At 36.8% G+C, this 21,641-nt stretch overlaps 1 protein-coding gene across 1 annotated transcript; it reads right to left on the bottom strand.

The window, feature by feature from the left end:
• Positions 1-646: 646 nt before the first annotated feature.
• Positions 647-17,548, bottom strand: rdh8a (retinol dehydrogenase 8a). Its single transcript, XM_079843353.1, has 6 exons — positions 17,208-17,548; positions 7,703-7,864; positions 4,764-4,943; positions 4,456-4,549; positions 1,619-1,802; positions 647-1,500 (listed from the first exon to the last, which is right to left on the bottom strand). The coding sequence occupies exons 1-6, from the start codon at positions 17,314-17,316 to the stop codon at positions 1,273-1,275; spliced, it is 957 nt and encodes a 318-aa protein (XP_079699479.1). The 5' UTR covers positions 17,317-17,548; the 3' UTR covers positions 647-1,272.
• Between the last annotated feature and the right edge of the window lie 4,093 nt (positions 17,549-21,641).

The following is a 21,641-nucleotide window of genomic DNA, read 5'->3' as shown; positions in this document are numbered from 1 at the left end:
ATAAAAATAATCCATATGAGTGCGGGGGGTTAATAAAGGCTTTCTGAAGCAAAGTAATGGGTTTTTGTAAGAAAAATATCCATGTTTAAAACTATATACACTAAAATAACTAGACAGCCTATGCAAGTCGGCTTACACCAAAAGAGTAACCCCTGACGTAGGATGTAAGAGTAGCGTAGCTTTGACGGCTCTCGCAGTTCAAACAAATAGGACTGGGCAATTTAAGCTCCTCTAACATTTATCATATAAAGTTTTTTTCTGACACAAACGCTTCGCTTCAGAAGGCCTTTATTAACCCCCTGGAGCCGTGTGGATTACTTTTATGATGAATGGATACACTCTTTTGGACTTCAAAATCAGGACCGCCATTCACTGCCATTATAAAGCTCGGAAGAGCAATGATATTTTTTATTATAACTCCGATTGTGTTCGTCTGAAAGAAGAATGTCATATACACCTAGGATGACTTGAGGGTGAGTAAATCATGAGCTAATTTTCGTTTTTGGGTGAACTCTTCCTTTAAGGCAGATCCACTCTGTTGAGTGGTGCATTCAGTGTTTGGGTTTTTCTAAATGAAAGGAGCAGAATTAAGGAAAGCAAATGTGGCAAGAGAAAAAAGTAACTACGTAGCAATTTGAACAAGAAAGACATGCAACAAATGAAAACTACAGTTTAATATGCTTCCAGGCTTGAGCAAAATGATCACATTACATTGTTACTTATAGGTTCAAAATCAGCACATCTTTAAATAAAGCTTTAAGACCACCTAAATGTTCAAGTTAATTCAAATAAAAACATGAACTTAGCTTATAAAAGGAGAGGAATAGATTTTAAACAGATAAAACATCAAAGACATTTCCATGTACGTCATTAGTACAAATAAAGGCAGCTATGTGATTATTTTTCACTTGATTATGAACATCGTGAACATTGTGGTTTACTGTTTGATTCCATGTAGCAATTTTTCTTTTTTTTTGTACAGACAAAAATGCTTCGTAATTCACAATCACGGAATAACTTAACCATCCTACTCTTTTAAAACGTTATCTGCTTTGACAGTAACTGAGTTGTTCAGAAGAAAACAACAATACATGTACGTGTTTTTGTTTTTTTTTGTCTGAAAATCCAAATCTGCCTCTTTTTATAATGTGTTTTAATGTGGAATACTCCTTTTGAGGTATTGTATTCTCCTGTTTGTTGCATGGAGTCGTGTCCTATTCTGCTGTAAACTGAGGGAAGTGTGAGTGTGTGTGCGTCTCACTGCTGCCCTCTTCAGTCAGGAGACACGGTGCGTCTGCGCAGACAGTTGCATGTCAGGCATTTGAGGATGCTCATGGTAATGTGCATAAGCGAGCCAAAGTTAAAGAGCAGGTTGTAGAAGGTGTGCACTGAAAGTCCTCCGGTCTCATCCGCGTATTTCATGGCCACAATGGGCGTGTAGAGGCTGTTGGTCAGATTTCGGAATCGAGGTCGGCTGGTTTCAATCACTTTCTTGGTGCACTGAAACAGAAGATGCATGGAGATTTAAAAGAATGTAAAGCAAATGACATACGCAAAAGTAGAGTTTGCAATTGTTTTTAATAGGGTTCATAGTTTGCAGTCAAATGGTGGCACATACTTTAGCGATGTCCTCAGGGGTTTGTCCCAATGCCTCAAAGATATCTATGGACGATGGAATGTATACATCCTTGAAATATCTGACTGTGTCTGCGTCTGCTCCAGGATATTCCATCTTGGCCACTTCTTCCATCATCTTTGTTTCAAACTCTGTGTGCACTGGGCCGGGTTCGATCAGAGACAGTCTGGAGTACAGAGGAAATGTTACAGTACATTAGAACTGAAGTAAGTTTTAACGTCAATAAGATGGACTATGAGAAGCTGGTTTACACCAAGTCTGATGAGTACAACAGTTTATTTAGTGCCATGTTAATAAATCAATCAATCAATCTGGAGAATAAATCTCACAATTGGCCTTTTTCTCGAATAAGTCATCATTTTGTGACTAAAGTGCCCTGCTGACCACAATATTCAAATACCTTTCCATATAGATATTTCCAGTGTTTCTGCAGCAGTTATGACAAAGCTGCTTGATTCAAAACTTATTTGTTAACAGAAACTGGAAGCATTGATATATTAAATTAATTAATTAACACGTTTTGTGATTCCAGAAGTTTTTGTTTGAGAACCACTGCATTTTTCAAACTTTATTCTCATAAAATTACAACTTTAATGCACCAGCATTACACTCAAAATATTATGACTTCATTCTTGAATGTTGTTTTTTAAAATGTAATTTTTTTTTTGAGAATTACCTTCAGATGCATAATTTTTGTAATTTGCTGAAAAAAAGATTTTCATCGTGGATCACTGCAATTTGATATTTCATTGATATTTTCATTATTCTGAGTTTAAACCAAAGTCCTTTTAAAGGGATAGTTCACCCAAAAATGAAAATTCCCTGTTAATTTACACACCCTCTTCAAGGGAATGTAAAGAAGATTTTTAGCTGCTTTTGTCTTTATATGTTTATATGTTTTTTTACTCTTAAAGTGACTGTACTCATTTACTTGCAATATATGAATCGCCAAGGACCATGGTTTTTATCTAAAAATCTTCTTAACATTTCTACTGAAGGAAAAAAAAAACAGCTACATCTTGGATGGCCTGAAGCGTGTGTAAATTAACTGCAAATTTTCATTTTGGGTGAACTATCCCTTCAAGGCAAGTCATTTCACTAGGCGGCCATCTTTGAAATGCCTCTGGGGCAGCTATTTCAGTCATGCAAGTGCAGCTCCTATCTCTTTGAATGGGGAAACATCAAATAAGCTTACGATTAAATTTCATATTTGAAATCAGCAATATGTCAACAGTGTTTCTAAAAAAAAAAAAATATTCAGGCTGGACCAGTCAATGCGCATGTGCATTCATAAGGCCAATTTACACCGCACTAAGACGCAACAGACACTTCGTCAGGTTTTGGTGGATCAGCGTGCTGTTGGCATCTGTCGGAGCTTCTTTTTCGCTCATCGAACACGCTGAATCGGATTTAGAATATCTGAGAAGTGGCGTGCTGTAATCTGTTGACTGAAGAGTTGGCTTGCATCTGTTGTGAGAAGGGTCTGACTGCAGATCCGCAGAGCCACAGTTTTACCCCCACAGCAGGTTTTGCTCGCGCAAGCGCATTTCGTCGTGAGATTTTTATAAAATAATATGCTCACACTTTCAGCCTGTTTGAAATTAAGTTTTATTTGTATTCAAGTTTATGCATTTACCCCAGGCAGAATTGATCAACTTGAGGAATTAGAGTTAGCTTGACTTTAGACTAATAATTACCCTATGAATGTCTATTCGAAAGTTTTTTTGTTATACCAGGCTTTGAAATATAAAGTGTTTATTATACCAGGCTGTTCGTTTTTGGAGGAAAAACGTAAAAGATTAAAGTGTTCATGACCAGTGATGCTTGTTACTACAGTGATGCTCTAATCTGACTACTTTTTTCCAGTAACGAGTAATCTAACGCGTTACTATTTCCAAACCAGTAATCAGATTAAAGTAATTTATCCAAGTCACTGTGTGAGTTACTATTTTTGTCATTTTCCTTCGTAAAAAATATATATTTTTGCTTTCTTCTTGCGTCTCGAGGAGAGTATTTATGTTAAGTGAAGTCAAGAAAGAATGTCTTTATTAAATTTTTTATTAAAACATGTTTTTTTTTCAGGAAATATTTTTTAATTTCAACTTAAAATGTCAGGAGATACATTTTTGAACGTTACTGTTAAAAATGCACTTCCAATAAAGTGTGTGTTGGCAAAAATGGTTGTCATTTTTATGTTGAGGCAGCAGGGGTGTTGTCAGAAACTGCTGAATGTAACTAATAAAGTAACTTGCAATCTAACTAAGTTACTTTTTAAAGGAGTAATCAGTAATCAGATTACTTTTTCAAAGTAACTGTGGCAACACTGTTCATGACGCAAGCATTGTTTTATTTCCGTAAAGGAGCCTGAAGGCCTGCGAGCAACAGCAGATGCAAAAAATAACAGCAGGAGCAACAATAACCGTTAGACCACAGAACAGTTGCTAAGATTTATAAATTAAATATGACAGCGCGGGCAAAACTACTGTAGTGAAACTTCGCATGCTGCTGGGGTAAAACTGTGGCTCTGCAGACAGATATTATTGTCTGTTGTTGGGGTGTGAATTAGCATATAAGCACGTCTCAGAACACTGACTGTTTATAATGCAACTGGAGCTTCTAAAAGCAGCTGTTGCAATGACTTTACCAATTGCTGAGTAGCTCTTTTATCTAGAAGGCGGCGCCATATTGCGCGTTGCACTTTCTCCCATTCATAGTAATATGAGTGCATTGTCTTTGTATATCTAAAGTCTTTTGTTTTCTTCATATTTCCCATGCAGAAAATTCAGACTTGACGTCAAGAGGCCCTTGAAATGACTTACTTCACATCAAACTTCAGCAGCTGCACAGCCAAACTCTCACAGAAGCCCTCTATGGCGAACTTAGAGGCCGTGTAGACATCATTGAATACCACACCTGCAGATGAGTTCAATAGAGATATATTCAGTGATAATGTCATTGTTCTGCTGCGCTCCCAATGTGGCCCAAACCATGTGTGGCATTTCTGGCTGTCATAATGCTCTACAGCTATGTTCATAACTCTGAATGGCTCTATTGTTCATCTGACTGTCAAGCATTCAGCTGTGTGACACAGAAGGTTTCAGTCAGGCCTCTGGTGTGTCCGTCCTACCCTGCAGGCCCATTACGCTGCTCATGACGATAATGTGGCCGCCTCGCCTCTTCTTCATGTCTGGCATGACCTCTTTTATCATGCGCACAGTCCCGAAGAAGTTGGTCTCAAACACTTTCTTCATCTCATCCATACTGATGCTCTCCACAGGGCCCAGCAAACCCACGCCTGCATTATTAACTGTAAAATCAGACAGGAAACATGGGTGGTTATGGACTTGACTGTTCCCTGAGGCACTATAGTATTGATCTATTGTGAGCAGCACTTATCATTCAACACGTGCTTATTACAGTTTCTAGCAATCTCATGTTTCTGTAGTATCTACTTGTATCTCTGCTGAAAGGAGGCAAACAGGCAGGGGAAAATCTGTTCAATTTGTACAACGCCAATCCAAGCCTAAACCAAATCCTATTAAAGTTAAGGCGTCTCAGTCTGAACAGTAAAATAGGATTTGATGCATGTGTTATGTGTTTGACGCATAGTCATGTGACACGTTTATACAACAGGTGTTTTGTCAAGAAGAACAACAGGTAGTGAACCCTTGTGAAAAAGAAGTGCACTTAATTGTATTAAATGTGAAATTGGTAGTGTACTTCAAATCTTAAAAGTATATATAATATATATAAGCCACTTAAAAGGAGAGTTCACCCAAAAATGAAAATTAGCCCATGATTTACTCACCCTCAAGTCATCCGAGGTGTGTATGACATTCTTCTTTCATATTAAAAATGTTCTGGCTAATCCAAGCATTATAATGGCAGTAATAGTTGCTCTGTTTTTGAAGTCCATAAAAAATGCATCTGTCCGTCAAATAACGTGCTCCACACGGCTCCAGGGTGTTAATAAAGGCCTTCTGAAGCGAATTTATGCGTTTGTGTAAAAAGAAATATCCATATTTAAAAATGTATTTCAATTTTTTCTATAGCTCTGCATCAGTCGTCCCCGCGCCATCACCTCTGGCGAATAAGGTCAAAATACATGCAAAATACCGGCGCAATCATAGATTATATGTACACATAGATTTCTCATTAGTGCCTGCGTGGATTGGTCGAATGAGGCATCTACGTTTATATATCTTTGATCACGCCAGTATTTTGACCTTATTCGCCTGAAGTTATGGCGCTGGGAATACTAGATGACATTCGTCTGATAAGAGGTAAAAAAATTACATAAATACTGTTCGGTTTCTTGCAGAAACCGATCGTTTCGTGCCTTAAGACATCAATGTGTCGCCATGAGCCGCATGGTTTAATAAGGATTCGTATGTCTATGTGTTTTTACTCTCATAGCTCTCATACTCTAAAATATCTCATTGACATCATTATACGACTATCACACTGCAACGTTTGGAGTTAAAAATCTTCATTTGTGTTCTACTGAAGAAACAAAGACACCTACATCTTGGATGCCCTGGCCTAGGGGTAAGCAGATAAACATAAAAATTTAGTTTTTGGGTGAACTATCCCTTTAAGTGCACTTAAAAAGAGTACACTTTCATGACTGTGCATAAAAGTGCACTTAAAAGGATAGTTTAAATGTTTTTCTCAAGCCATCCTAGGTGAATATGACATTCTTCTTTCAGACGAATACAATCAGAGTTATGTTAAAATATGTCCTGGCTCTTATAAGCTTTATAATGGCAGTGAATGGCAGCCCAAAATTTGAAGTGCATCCATCCATTATAAAAGTAATCCACAAAAGCAATGCGTTTGTGTAAGAAAAATATCAATATTTAACATGTTATAAAGTAAAATATCTAGCTTCCGGCAGGCCGCCATCCATATTCAACTTACGAAAAAAGAGTTACTGGCATGACGATGACGTCGGATGTAGAATAAACATTTTGACGTTGCACTTTCTTCGTAAGTTGAATATGGAAGGCGGTCTGGCGTGTTAAATATGGATATTTTTCTCACAAAAACCCATCGATTTGCTTCAGAAGGCCTTTATTAACCCCCCGGAGCTGTATGGATTACTTTTATGATGGATGGATGCACTTTTTTGGTCTTCAAATTTTGGGCTGATTGTGATTCATAACTCTGATTATATTCGTCTGAAGGAAGAATGTCATATACACCTAGGATGGCTTGAGGGTGAGTAAATCATGAGCTAATTTTCAATGTTGGGTGAACTATCCTTTTAAGTGTTGCTTTAAAGAACATTTTAAATCATTATGTTTTAATAATCTTTTGTCGTGCTTTAAAGTACACTTATTTTGCATTTTGTGTTATTTTGTAACATACTAAAGCACATGTAAAGATTATTAAGATTATAATTTTAACTGTAGTGTATTATTCAACATTACTTTTAAAGTTTATATATTTTAATATAATGTACTAATTGAGCATTACAAATGTAATTACACATATATTTAAATACATTACATAAAAGTTTAAATAGAAATCACATAAAGTATATTTTAGTTAACTGCTTGCTTGTACATCCAGAAATACACTTTAACCATATTTCAAAGACAATAGAAGCATAAATTACAAGATGTGCTAAAGTCAAAAAAGCAAAGTAAAGTCATAATATAAATTTAAACTAATACATTAATACATTAAACATTAAAATTAATTGCAATTGTCATGTGCCCAGAATTATAACTAGTTTTTATTCTTTTACAGTATATTATTTCCACTCATTTTAAAAGTGTGCTAAAGCGTACTTCTTTTACACAAGAAAATGCGTGTCTTAGTGGGCATATTTAGGATGTAAACGTCAACAAAGCATGTTAAACGTTTCCCTTAGCAAACAGTTTTATGCTAGCAAGCCAAGGACAGTTGGCTTGCTAACTTGCACATACTTTTCGCTCTTTTCAAAAGTCCAAATCTGATTCTCCAAAACTTGCTGCAACTTGCCGTGGGCTAATTCTAAAAAAATAGATTTCCCCTGCAGTGTGAACAAAGTCAATGAGGTCAAAGGCATCCTGCACTCACTGAGAACGTCGATGTGGCGGTCCTTTACACTGTCAATGCACTGCCTGACTGAGTCATCACTACACACATCCAATGCCAGCAGTGTCAAGGTCTTGCCGTACGCGTCACCCGCTGCTTCCACCAGCGGGTCCTTCTTTTTCAGGTTTCTCATAGTGGCAATAACTTCAAGACAAGTGAAAGAGAATAAGCATGTTATTAATGAAGCTTCAGTAAATACTCAAGTGCCAGCCTAATATCTACAAAGGGTCCCACTGAAAGGTTTTAGATGCTTTGTCCTGAAATCAGTGCAGGAGATTGCAGTTTGATAGAATTTGGCCCCCCTATGTTTTTTTGTTTTTTTTTAGCACTGACATAGGCCTATATATGCTGACCAAAACATTTTTTTAGCACTGACATAGCCTATATATGCTGACCAAAATTTTTTTTTAGCACTGACATAGCCTATATATGCTGACCAAAATTTTTTTTTAACACTGACATAGCCTATATATGCTGACCAAAAAATTTTTTTAGCACTGACATAGCCTATAAATGCTGACCAAAAATTTTTTTTAGCACTGAGTCACTGACATAGCCTATATATGCTGACCAAAACATTTTTTTTAGCACTGACATAGCCTATATATGCTGACCAAAATTTTTTTTTAGCTCTGACATAGCCTCCATATGCTGACCAAATTTTTTTTTTTAGCACTGAGTCACTGACATAGCCTATATATGCTGACCAAAACATTTTTTTTGCACTGACATAGGCCTATATATGCTGACCAAAACAAAACACTCAATGTAATCGGTGGTATGTGTTGCTTAATTAAACTGTGGCTGGAAGATAAGCTGAAGAGATTAACATTGTAATGCACTTTGCACTTTGAACACATGAGGGACACTGACCTAAATCAAGCGCCCATCCCAGATTTAATAATAAGCTTGCTGAACGTTTTTCATCTGTAATTTGTGGTATTGCATTTGCAGTTTTATCTTTATGGAAACATCAGAAATCCAGTCCACTCTGATGACAGTGATCAGCTGTGCTGGCATGTTCTACGTGGAAAGCCACCTTTTCATATTTTAAATTTGTGCAGGATGATTCACTGTTCCTCACGGGTTGAATCTTCCTGAACAGTTTTTTTTGTTGTTGCAAATTTCAAGAAATGTTTAAAGTTTTTTAGTAAGTCACACTTGACTGAATCCTTTTAATGCACTAACTCTCTATATTTATTAATTAAAAGCTATTATAAAGAAATGAACTACCATTCAAACGTTTATTTATTTTAGAAATGAATACTTTTATTCAGCAAGGATGAATTAAATTGAACAAAAATGACATTAAAGACTTTTACATTGTTACAAAAACATATTTCAAAGAAGTGCTGTTCTTTTGAGCAGAATGACTTCATATCAGAATGATTTCTGAAGGATCATGAGACACTGAAGACTAGAGTTATGATGCTGAAAATTCAGCTTTGATCACAGGAATAAATTACATTTTAAATGATAGATTCATAGAAAACAGTCATTTTGAATTGAAATAATTGACAATATTACTGTTTGTACTGTATTTTTGATCTAAAAAATGATGAGCATAAGAGACTTCTCTCAAAAACATTTAAAAATCGAATTGACACCAAACTTTTAAATGGTATAGTGTATATATTTAATTATTATTATTTATTGTTTTATTCTATATTTTCACACTTTCTTTCTCTCATCTCTTTTTAAGCCTGTACTTCTCATCTAACTTTCTATTACAACTCTTGTCATGTTACTTTCTCCTTAGCATGAATTCCTTTTTTATATTTAAAAGTAAATAAGTACTTGAACTTCAATGTTTATCATAGGCTTAATTTTTGTCTTTGGCAATGACATATATTATTTTTGCTGTCTCTTTCTCTGTGGCACTTGCACACCCTCAGTATATTGAGGTTTGATTTGCTGATCGAATCCTGTCTGATTTGCAGATGAGGCCGAGGAGCCTCCGTAGCTTGTTTAAGCGTCATTAATTTGGCAAATTATTGTAGTCTGTCAACAAACAGCATCCACGATCAGTCACAGCCCAGCTGCTGTTGAAAAGTGCCAGTGAACATGCGGAGACCGCAATGCATCTGTAAGGTGATGATGGAGATGCGCAGCTGCTGAGAAATCTGCATTCCTGTCTTAACTAGATTTCACTTGTATATATAAAGCCTAAGCTGTACTTGATAAGAGGACAACTTAATTCTTACGACACACAAGGCCTGTGTGGCCAAACTAGGCCACAACACAAATGTGTTTGCGAGAACAACCGCCTCATTGTTAAAGCCGTTGTTTTAAGTCTTGAAGCAGATTACACATTCTTGAATGAGCCACTCTCAATTAAAATTGGATTTTTTTGGGGGGCTTCTTTGAAGTTGGCATATATCACTGCTCCTCATTATATCCAGAACCAATGAAAAGGATTTTCCCCCTGAAAAATCCACTGTTGCAATGCTCTTAGAATGGGAACAAAGTTAAAATGGAATGAATGATGATAAAGATTTATAACTTCTCCATTTCAACTTTCTTAAAAGCATTCCTTTCGTGTAGCAAAACAAGAGGTCTGTAGCGATACAGCAGGAGGTCCACCAAACTTAAAATACACTGCCTGGCCCCAAAAAAAAAGTGTCTGTTTGTATTTAAATAGGCAAATACTTACAATGTAAAACATTTTTTTTTTGGAAAAATTGTGACAATTGATCATTACATATTGGCCCAATAAAGCCGAACCAGCAGGTGCTGAAGACCGAAACAGACATTCCCAAGAGAATAGAGATATTCCTCTCACAAAGACGTTGGTGAGTATTTAGCACTGAAATTATTCTCCAGAGTTTTGCTTTATGACCCGGTATGAAGTTTAAAAGACATTTTGTAGAATCACGAGTTCATGCATTCATTGGTTTCATGAGTGTGTTCTCGTTTACTCTAAGGGTAGCCAATAGTTTTATTTTTCTCATGTCTTATATGTCTAAAATGATAGGTAATAAGTAAATTAAGTCATTTGTGTGATATATGCGGCATGCGACCGTTGAACACGGTGCCGGAGATTGCATTTGGCGTCGACCTCTTTCAGGGCTTAAGTTATTGCCTTTTAATATCAAACACGTCAAGCTCGATTTTCTTATTCATCCATTCATTCGTCTCATCCTCATTATATAATGAAGTAACTTCTGTTCTGTCATTTGCCTGATGTGATGCAGGTAAGCTTTGCCATTAATGTTTGTATTTTTATTTGCAGGTTTTTAGCTTGCAGCGCCGCGTTTTCTTCACCACTTTAAGACATCCTGTTATGCAGAAGACTTCTTGAATATTCAGAGTTTTCCTTATTGAAAATAAGGTATTTTCACCAAATATCCTGTGTTGGAATTTACTTGTTAATAAAGTAATGTGATAAAATGTCAACCCTGTTGTCTGTGTTCTGTATTTTGCTTAATATATTTATGTTTTTAGACATTTTTGTCTTTTGGGACAGTGAGAAATAAACAATTTTTACTACAATTTAAAATATTTAATTAGACCAACCTCACAGTTTCACTGTAAAACATTTCTCCAATTCAAAATTTTCTAGTGAGCGATCACATCTACATTTTTTAGTTGGCCAAATTGAAAAATTTAGATGTGATCGGTCACTAGAAAATTTTAAATGGGAGAGGCCTGACATTTTTTACAGTGTTGGTAAATTAAATTTTTCCATTGGCTCAACATATTATTTCTAATTGAGCCCATGTTAACAGGCTGTTGCCACAATTGATAAAATTCAATTCACAGAAATTCAATTTGGCCAATTGAAAAATTTTGATGTGACCAGTCAATGATTGGATCATTATTGCAGTGAGTATTTTGTTTCTAGTTAGGGTGTAACGTTACACATATTCGTATTGAACCGTTTCGGTACAGGGCTTTCGGTTCGGTTTCCGAGTGTATTCTTTAACAGTTAACAGTCGACTTGTTGTAAGCACGGAACACACTTCAATCCGAGTTCCCACATGAACATATTAAGTATTCAGTCCATTTTATCATGAAATTCAAACGATAAATGCCGTTTTGACATGACTGTATATGCGCTTTATAGACGCGTCAGTTCAACTTCAAGCGGCAGCGCGCGGATGAACACGATCATCTCTTCCTAAAGAATAAACATAAAATAACACCTTTTAAGGTATGTTGAGGATACATTAAAACTTACTGAAATGCATCATGTCATGTAATCGCTCAATCTGTGTTTCAATGGTGGAAAGACAATAAAACAGCTTGTAAACAATGTCACGTATAGCATCACATTTACCTCAGGCAGTCATCCAGTGTCCACAGCTGTTAGTTCACTAGAGAGATGAACTCTTTCGCTAAATATATGCACTATATTAGCCTATATATTCATTATCTACTTAACCTGTTTGTGATGTCTTGTTTATTTAATGTATGTTTAAATACATCGGTCATGAAAATGACAGCCACTGTGTATAAATGATTATATTTCAACAACGAATTGGAGAAAAAATACACATTGGTTTAAATACACATTCATCTTCCCAGTGCTGAAGTGCCCCTTTAAACAACCATGTAGGAAGACACATCATGTCCATATTCCAGGATGACAATATATGTTTCCATCGCCCCGTTTTTATGTGCATTTTAAAGTATCGCATCAGAAATGAGTGATGGAAATCCCTTAATTCGCAAAAAAGTTTTTATGCTTGCTTGAGGTGGTTTTTGACTTGAAAAAGAGTTGATGAGAATAATGGGAGATGGAAACGCATTTGACTTAGCGGACATTAAACCCACGTGATTTCGCTGATGGTGTCAATAATGTTGCATAACATTTCAAATGTGGCCTCTGACATTCTGAAATGTCGTAGCCAAAGGTTGTGAGTAAAATGTCTGGTAACTACGACCTCCCAAAAATCCTACTGGCGTTGTCTTTCTCATATACTGTATATATATGGGGCTTGACGTCATCGTAGTGCCCTTGCTGCGAGTGCCTTCATCAAAAATACTGCATTTCATCTCCTGTGCATACCATTCAATTTGGCGATTGCAAGCTGCACTGCTAGTAAATGCGTCAGGCTCAAATTGTGAACATTACAACATTTATTTCCGTCAAGAGGTGCATCAATTTTTGGTCCAGATCTTGTATTGACAATGCAAGAGTCCAGCACTCTGTAAAGTCTCCTCCAGCACATCCCAAAGACTTTCAATGAATTTAAAGGGGCGCTTCAGCGCTGGGAAGATGAATGTGTATTTAAACCAGGGCTCCGAACCGGTTCAAGGAACGAAAACGAAAACCGGAAACGAACAAAATTTTAAGAGGAACAAAAACGAAAACGAAATCAAAATCAATTTGAATCGTTCTGAACAGAAACGTTAATTTGAAATGACCATTAACCGGTTAATAACGTTATTTTATCGTTCTCTTTAATAATTTAATTTGGCAGTGACCAATAATGAATAGAGTAGTAATAGTAGAGTAGGCATGTGACGTTGACGGATCAAGCGTGAGTGAAATGCCCGTGCACCATCATCTATGAATCTACTGGTACGCAAGTCAGTGTAGAGCGCGCATTTTCATGCCTCAAGTCCATTTCTTTCCCCACTGAGGTCTACAATGAAAGCGCAGGTTTTGGAGGACATTCTTTTCGTATGTTTAAATAAGCAGTACGGACTTTAAGCTCAAATAGTCTGATTTAGGCTAGTTTATGGATTTCGTTTAAGCCTATCCAAGTAGGTTACTAGCATCTATCAAACATTTTTCCTATAGTCTTTCAGATTGCCAATACAGGACAGGTCAATGTTTTCTATAGAGACGGTTGATGCTTCGTATTAAATGGTATGTTATATTGCATTAAATGATCAAGCTTTATTAGCTGACTGAATCTGATTATGTGATGCAAGGACGTGTTGCGCAGTGTTTGCTTTGAAATTAGCAGTTGGTGCATTAAAAGAGCAATGGTTATCCAGTTTATTTATTCTTTATTCATGCAATTTTTAAAACAAGTCGTGTTGAAAAAAAAGTTATGTACAAAGAATGTTATCACTCTTCTGAAAAGAATTAGGCATATAGAGGGCCACTTTCCGCTCCATTAAAACAGGTCAATATTTGTCCCGCTGTTTATGCTTTGTAATTAATGCGTGTATTTCTGTTGTGGTTTTAAAAATGTTATGAAATAAATATTCAAGTTGAATTATCATGCGTTATATTATTATTGAGTGAAAATAAGTCTTTATTTATACATATTTGTTTAAAGTATAGGCTAAATTAAAATAACGTTATTAACCGTTATTTTTTCAAATCAAACCGTTTTCGGAACAGTAATGTCAGAGCCATATAGAGAGAGAGTTGCGACAACTCCATAGACTCCAATGGAACGGTTTTTTTTACAGCAATGGCGGCTCACGGAGACTCTCAATAGTTCCCGGAAGTAGCAGCCGCGCCATAGAGAACAGCAGAACAGACCGTTTGTGATGCACTTTTAAAAGGTAAGACGTTTAATCAGTAAGATTTTAAATGATCAGCACATTTTAATCAAAATAACTTGTACATTAAAGCCTGCTTGTGTAGATTATTCATCATTAAAAAAATATATATTTTAAAAACAACATCGCTGTAACTACATACTCATGCTACATACACAAGTCGATGTGTAATAAAATTATTGAAAATCAATGCATTTATTGACTATTAATTACCAAAAAGCGCAGTTCTGTCACTGTGACTATCAATTTGAATTGCCCGTCAAAGCACTTCCTGGAACTATTCGAGGTCTACATGAATCACGTGACTATCAAGCGTTTTGAACTTCCGTTGTCGCAACTCTCTCTCTCTATGGCTCTGAGTAATGTGTAATGAGGAACGCAAAAACGGAAACGTTAAAATATCGATTCTGCTCGGAGTGAACCGATTGATATTTTTTTCCGTTTTTAAGCCCTGATTTAAACTGGGTCATTTATGCAGTAGAAATGTGAAATTACTTTTTAATTTGGTTCCTTCTAGACTGAGAAAAGACAGAAAATGTATTTTTGTCTCATGTTTATGAAAGACAACAACTCCCAGAATGCACTTGCTTCGCTGCCCAACGAGGCCACTCCCAAAACCACGGCTTTTAGTTATCACTTGCCCACCGCGCCACTGCCCCACCGTCGTTTTGATATTCATAGTAATAAAATCAGTTAGAGTACAGTTAGAGAATAGACACTACAATTAAAAACTGAACGTGTCTTTTCAATAAAGTGTGAGTGAGCCGAACGAAAGTCACGTCACAGACGCTGCAGGAGTCAGATTTCATTTATCACAAGAGAAGAGCTGAGCAGAGCTGAGGTAAGCGCGGCTGTCATTGTCGGCGCTTGTCCAGTCTGGCGCGTTATCAGATCGCATATGGAAGCTAAACTTTCATAGGAATTCATTGAAAAGTTGAAACACTCACTTTGCGCTGTACCGCTCCGCTATGAATGCCCGAGCTGAGCGGCAGCGGGCGTGCACATTTACATTCTGTGAGTGAGATCCCTCCCCTGTGGGCGGGTTGAAAACATGCGGAACTAGCTCCTGTAGTCTCTAGCCTCTGGCCAAAAATCCACCGATGACGCAAAATGACGATATTTGCGTCATCGGAGGATTTTTTCCAGAAATAAAATGCATAATTATCTCGTCTCAGGGGGATATGAGGGGGGAAAGTACCATAATTCGAATATACTACCGGGTTTCTACTAATGCTAAATCACTGAAGTTACACTTTAAGGTCTGGACTCCGATTCATGTGTGAAAATGATTCTTCATGCCTGATGAATCTTGACATTGTCATCCTGGAATATGGCCATAATGTGTCTCCCTACATGGTTGTTTGAGAGATGAAAAGCTACACACTCCATCAATTAGGCTTGAACTATAACATGATAGAAACATAATCACTGCAATAATGATCCAATCATAGACTCTTAAGCACTTGTCTATTTAAGTCCAAACAGCCACTTTTTTTGGGCCGGGCAGTGTATTAAAAAATGAGTTCAAGTCACAAATAAAAGTGTGTAAGTCTAAAGAAACAAAAATGTGAATTTTTTTGGCAACATTAAATGCATTAAAGGGGGCATACCACACACTGTTTCTGCCTCATGTTAATCTTGAGTATAGTATTGCATATCTCCGAAGAGTCTTTAGTTTGATCATATTTAAAAAAGACAGATACGCCGTTGCTCGTTGTTGACGCTCTTGCTCTAGTTCTGGTTGATGTGCGGACGCGCATATCCGGGAGAAGTGCACATACAAGGAATTCCGTCCTTTATGACTTAATAAAGGGTCATACTCGGAAAAAAGCCTTTCTGAAACTCATTTTTGGAAATTTTGGGCATGTTTAGCTTGAGAATCTTTACTCATGTCCCCTTCACTTATTTTGTTTAAATAAGTCAGAATGCATGAAATAGCATTAGACCCCCCCCCCCTCCTCTTTAAAATGTAATGAAGTGGTAAATGACTCATCAATACGTTTACAGTAAGCACGTAAATACAAGTTTACACGTATGTAAATACATTAAGTGAAAAGTTCACCCAAAAATGAAATTTCTGTCGTTATTTACTCACGCTCAAGTTGTTCCAACCCTGTATGAGTTTCTTTCTTCTGCTGAGCTTGAATTTTGAAGAACCAAAAAGTTGATGGACCCCACTGACTTCCAACAAATACTATCGAAGTCAAAGAGGACCATCAATTGTTTGGTTACCAACATTCTCCTCTTTGGTGTTAAGCAGAAGAAAGAAATTCATACAGTTTTGGAACAACTGAGTAAATGAGTATGTTCATGTTTGGGTGAACTATCTCTTAAATGTGCACGTGTTAGAATAGGCCAGGCTTCATCTCTCAGTCCACCAAGGATCTGAAAAAGGCTGAAGATGGTGCAAACCGTTTGATTGACATTAATGAGTCTCTGGATGTGGCCTAGTAGGAGATAACAAATGTCCAATGGTTTTGCCCTGCTCAGAGTGCAGATGAAGTCTTCAGGCGACCTACGCTTTAGAGCCCTCAACTTGTACAGGTCTCCAACTTTGTCCCTCTCCCAACACTCATTCCAGTGTGTGAACTATGGGCGCATTAGACACGGCACTAAACCAGGGCAGCGGTCTACAATTCACAGCCATAAAGGGAGCTTTGTACTGGAGAAGTCACTTGAAAGAGAACTGGCAGTCTCTTTATGATCTCCGCCTGGCAAGCGGTATCCTCGCGGAGGCGAACCCTGGAAACTGCGCTTTCACATGATAATAAAGAGTCTTTGGGTTCAACTAGAGAAAAGTGAGTGTATAATCAAATCATGCTTTTCGGACGAAGAGACAAACTAATGCGTAAATGTGCCGCGCGTAATAAAAATGCCCAACAGCTGCATTACAAAATAAGATAAATATCGACAAGAAGCGTATAAACTTCTAATATCTACAACTTCTGACATGTGTTTTAAACCAAAACCAAAACGTTCGTTCGAACGCTGAAGGAGTTAGAACGCAAATGAGCCCGTTTACCATGGTAACGCTTCTGTTCGTCTCTGGCCAGCAGCACGGCGATCCGCAGTCCGATCCCAGAGGAGCAGCCGGTGATCAGCACCACTTTCTGCTCGCCGCCACTCGCCATGGCAACTCCTGTCAGTCTCAGCTGCGAGCTGGATCAGAGGACTTTAAAAAAAACTTAAAGCGGATAATGCAACTCGGCGCTCATGTGAGCGGGTTATGCAGTCACATGGCTGACAGAATCGATTAGTTAAACGAACGCGCATCAGAGTTTACTGTACTGCTTTGAAAAACAAACAGATTAACGCAGTGAAATGCAGTGGGTGCAAAGGGGCGAGAGAGGTGTGTGTGTGTGTGTGTTTGGGGAGGGGACGGGGTCTAAGGCGAAGAATAAATAAATAAAGTCAAACAACAACCAGTTACAAGTAAACAAGTTTAATTAAATGAATATTAATTACATTTAAATTTCAGCCTTCAGATCTGTTAGTTCAGTGTGTGAGCATGAGTTTAAACTGATGCAGTGATTGTAGCCTACCTACAACAAAACATATAATAGGATATATATATATATATATATATATATATATATATATATATATATATATATATATATATATATATATATATATATATATATATATATATATATATATATATATATATATATATATATATATATATATATATATATATATATATATATATATATCCTATTTAAGTCGAGGATGGGAAAGCAAAACCAAACTCACTCTAAGAATTACTATTATATATATAATAGTAATACTTAAAGTGAGTTTGGTTTTGCTTTCCCATCCTCGACTTAAATTGCTGATAGTAGCCTTCTCGTGATTATTGCACTCTAGTGGTCCATTTTGACACATATGGAGACTGTTTTGTTTTTAGTTTCATTTTCATTTGAACAATATCTAATAGTGAAAATATGACCATAAGAATTTTCCACACATTTTCCTTGAGTAAATCTGTTTAGAAATTACATTAGCCTGTACTGCCACCTGCTGGTGTAATCCAACACATACAGCTTTAATAATTCATGTCAGTTTTTACAGATTTCTAAAAACGACTAGAAATTGTTGGCCACGATGGAAATGATGCCACAACTTAGGAACATAGTAAAAAAAGAAGAAAAGAAAAATAAAAAATTTAGAGAAGAAAAAAAAAAGATGGTTTCCAAGATGTGGATGTCATCATGTAGGCCTACAGTGACCATGCCACCATAAATATTACGAATTTCGCTAGGAAACTCGATTTTTAGAGAAGCTAGAAAATATAAAACTTGCCACCATAATGCAAAGATGCTCTGGGTGGTTGTCAAGGAGTTGCTATGCTATTGTGGATGTGTTCTGTATGGTCACTAGGGTGTTGTGAGGTGAGTGCTATAAGGGGTTCTGGGTTGTTGTAACTGTAGATGTTTGCTTACTGGCTAAAGTCAAAAGAGCCCAGTCACCCTATGTCTCGTAATATTCTGGTCCCAGTATTGTCTGGAATTTTTAGACTTATTTTTATGGAATATTACATACTATCTAGCCTACTATACAATATTTTTACATGCACATATATATTTTTTTAATTCATGTGTCCTTGTAATGTTAAATCAAAATGACTTCTCTCTCTTGCAGCTCATCTCTTCTCTTCTCTGATGACGCGTGAGAAAGGACAACCTTAGCCTGGATGCCAGCGGAACTTAGCCACGCCCACAACATTTGAGGTCAGGAAGTTCGGTCTGGACTTGATCCGTTGTGGAGCAACTATGTTTGAACCAGAGCTGTTTGGACAAAATCAAGTCCACTCTAAATTTGTTGACTGATTTTTATGTGAAGGACTCGGGACATTTATGCCGGGAAAGCGTTTACACACTCCTGATAGTCTTCAGTTCCATTCTGTACTGTAATTTCAATGTCAAGCAAAGAAAATGAACTTGAAATTCAAACTATAGTCTCACATAGCCAGATCTAGTCTATAGTCTCAAATATACTATAAAACTATCAATCATGACAGTGTAATTTTAATGACCTTATCTGTTCACATGATGACGGTGAATTGCTGAGCTGGTGCAAACATATCCATCTCTATGATCAGATGCTTTCTGATTTGCTGTTATCTCACCGCTGTCATTTTTGTTGTGCATATAGGGTTTTTTTTCATCGAGAGAAAGCCACACAGCCACAGCACATATTTAAATCGGGCCGTCTCTTGTATTTACATGTGCATGAATGCGAGCAAGTTGCCGTCTACAGTTCATGTAAAGGGATTAAATGAGGAGTGAGTAAATGATTTAGGGCCCTTTCACACCTACCCTGTTTGGTCCGGATTTTCTCACTTTTTAATTTGGTCCGAATCAAAATTACAGGGTCCACGGTCCAACCAGGTGAAATTTGGTCAGGCGAAAAGAGGTAGTCTCGGTCCGGATCAAACTGAACAAAGGTTCGGTTAGTTTCTAGAGTGAAAACATTTTCTGTATGGTTCGGACTTTCAGATCATTTACAGGAAGTTCCTGTTTATAATTATAATGTATATATTGTAATGTTATTTTAAAATTTAATCTTGATTATGAAAAAGATGCGCAAAATGTCAGAAGAGAGAAGGTCAGAAATGATTTTGACCACTTCATTAAGTTTTGTTTCGTAGAAAGCCTTTCTTTAAAGTGAATTTCGTTATTATCTTAATTTTAATCAATGTTTCATCAGCCAATTGCCTGGATTTAATAAATAAGAAGCAAATAGGCTATAGCAGACAACAATCGTGACATGGAGGCGCCGGAGCGATCACTTGCATTGCTCTTGAACATTTCACAGTCTCATAAATAAACCGAAACTCAGCAGGCTACTTGGCTCACAGAAATGTCCACTTTTAAACAAAAAGAAAAGTGAAATTCACTAGTGGCAACGGTATGTGTCTGTTCATTCCTTCTTGTCAAAGTTACCCGCCGAATTGACAACACGCTGACGTCATACGCACGTCCGTTTACAAACCAATCAATGTCAAGATGCATTTTTTTTTTTTTTTTACTTTCCTTCCCACTGTTCTTATAACTTTATACTGTCATCCATTTTGCTTTTAAAGCTTATTTGTTGTAATGTTGTTTACATCTGCAATAAAAAAAATCAATGTCAAGATGCAGCCCACATACAGTAGATGGTGACGACAGTTCTTTAGTGCGCTCGCATAATTACAATGTGAAACCAAACCAAAACTAACCGAATGTATAAAATGTATCAAAACATGAACTTCTGTTTGGAACTTGGTGCGGACTTTCAGGTGTGAAAACGCCCTTAATTTTAATTTTAGGGTGAACTATCCTTTTAACGGCCACCGGTGTCGCTAATAACGAGGGTTTCTGAATTCTACAAATAGTCCCTTTAAAGGAAAATAACACTTATAATGTATCCCGGGATCGTTTGATTTGGGTTCATTCACACTGCCAGTGATTTTCTGGAATCTGTGCATGCGTTCATACACATCCCATTAAGATCCCATCAGGATGTGACGTGTAACGATCTCAACTTCGGCACGGATAGTGAGGAGCTCCCTGGTCTCTGCTTCATTCCAGTTTGCAGAATTCTTTTTCATCCTTCCCTTGTTCCCTGATGAACACAAACTTTTTTCTTTGTTCCCTAATGAACACAAACTTTTTTCTTTGTTCCTTGACGAACACAAATTTTCTTCTTTATTAATTTGCGACGTGAAGGTTGATCTGCATTTAAAATCCCCGGTCAAAGAGTCGCACGATAACTATGTAATTGTTGATTGTTGGGTAGTGATTAGCTAGGACTGACACAAATGGTTTCCCAAGGATAACAAAAGATATTGATCCAGGCCATACTTGGAAAATCACAGTCACTGTAGGAATCTGGTTTCATCTGTGCCTGTGGTATAATGAGTTCATGTATTTTAAATGTGCTAAATTGCAACAAATGTGTAATTACTAATATTTTTGAATACACAACATAAAAGTTTCACTAGAAATGTAATTTTAGTTTACCACAAGTGCTTGTCAGAATATTCAGCAGCAACCACAGTTCAAAGACTATAGAAGTAAATATGAAATTATGTATAATCATGTCCTTCTTAAGTGGTTGAAATTGCATTTAATTGCACGTAATTATCATGCAGTTAAGTGCCTGGAAACATTACTTTCAGTTTGCACTTAATTATATTCTTTTGAAGTTTATTATTTATAACTTTATTTCTGAAAGTATGATCAAGTGTACTACTTTTTTCACAAGGGTTATGTTATCCTTTAGAAACCGGGTCATGACCCCTTCAGAAGTTCACTCATCAATGCTTAATAGAACAATCCGCAGTAATAACAACTGAAAAGGACACCTTCTCATCCCGTCACAAGAAAGGAAATGCTAAACTTTAAGCTTCAAAGTCTTTAACACAATGATTGCATGTCACAAATACAGTGAAAATGTCCTTTTCCGTACA

The sequence above is a fragment of the Gobio gobio genome (genome assembly GCF_949357685.1).
Source record: "Gobio gobio genome assembly, chromosome: 1".
In the NCBI taxonomy this organism is placed as follows: Eukaryota; Metazoa; Chordata; class Actinopteri; order Cypriniformes; family Gobionidae; genus Gobio; species Gobio gobio.
The sequence above is the reverse complement of the archived record's forward strand: the minus strand, read 5'-3'. Positions and strand labels throughout refer to the sequence as shown.

Coding starts and splice junctions, on each gene's coding strand:
- rdh8a (XM_079843353.1), bottom strand. CDS start 17,316: ATGGCGAGTGGCGGCGAGCAGAAAGTGGTGCTGATCACCGGCTGCTCC. Junction 7,865..17,207: donor CGAACAGAAGCGTTACCATG/GTAAACGGGCTC, acceptor CTTGTCTTGAAG/TTATTGCCACTATGAGAAAC. Junction 1,501..1,618: donor CCCCTGAGGACATCGCTAAA/GTATGTGCCACC, acceptor CTTCTGTTTCAG/TGCACCAAGAAAGTGATTGA.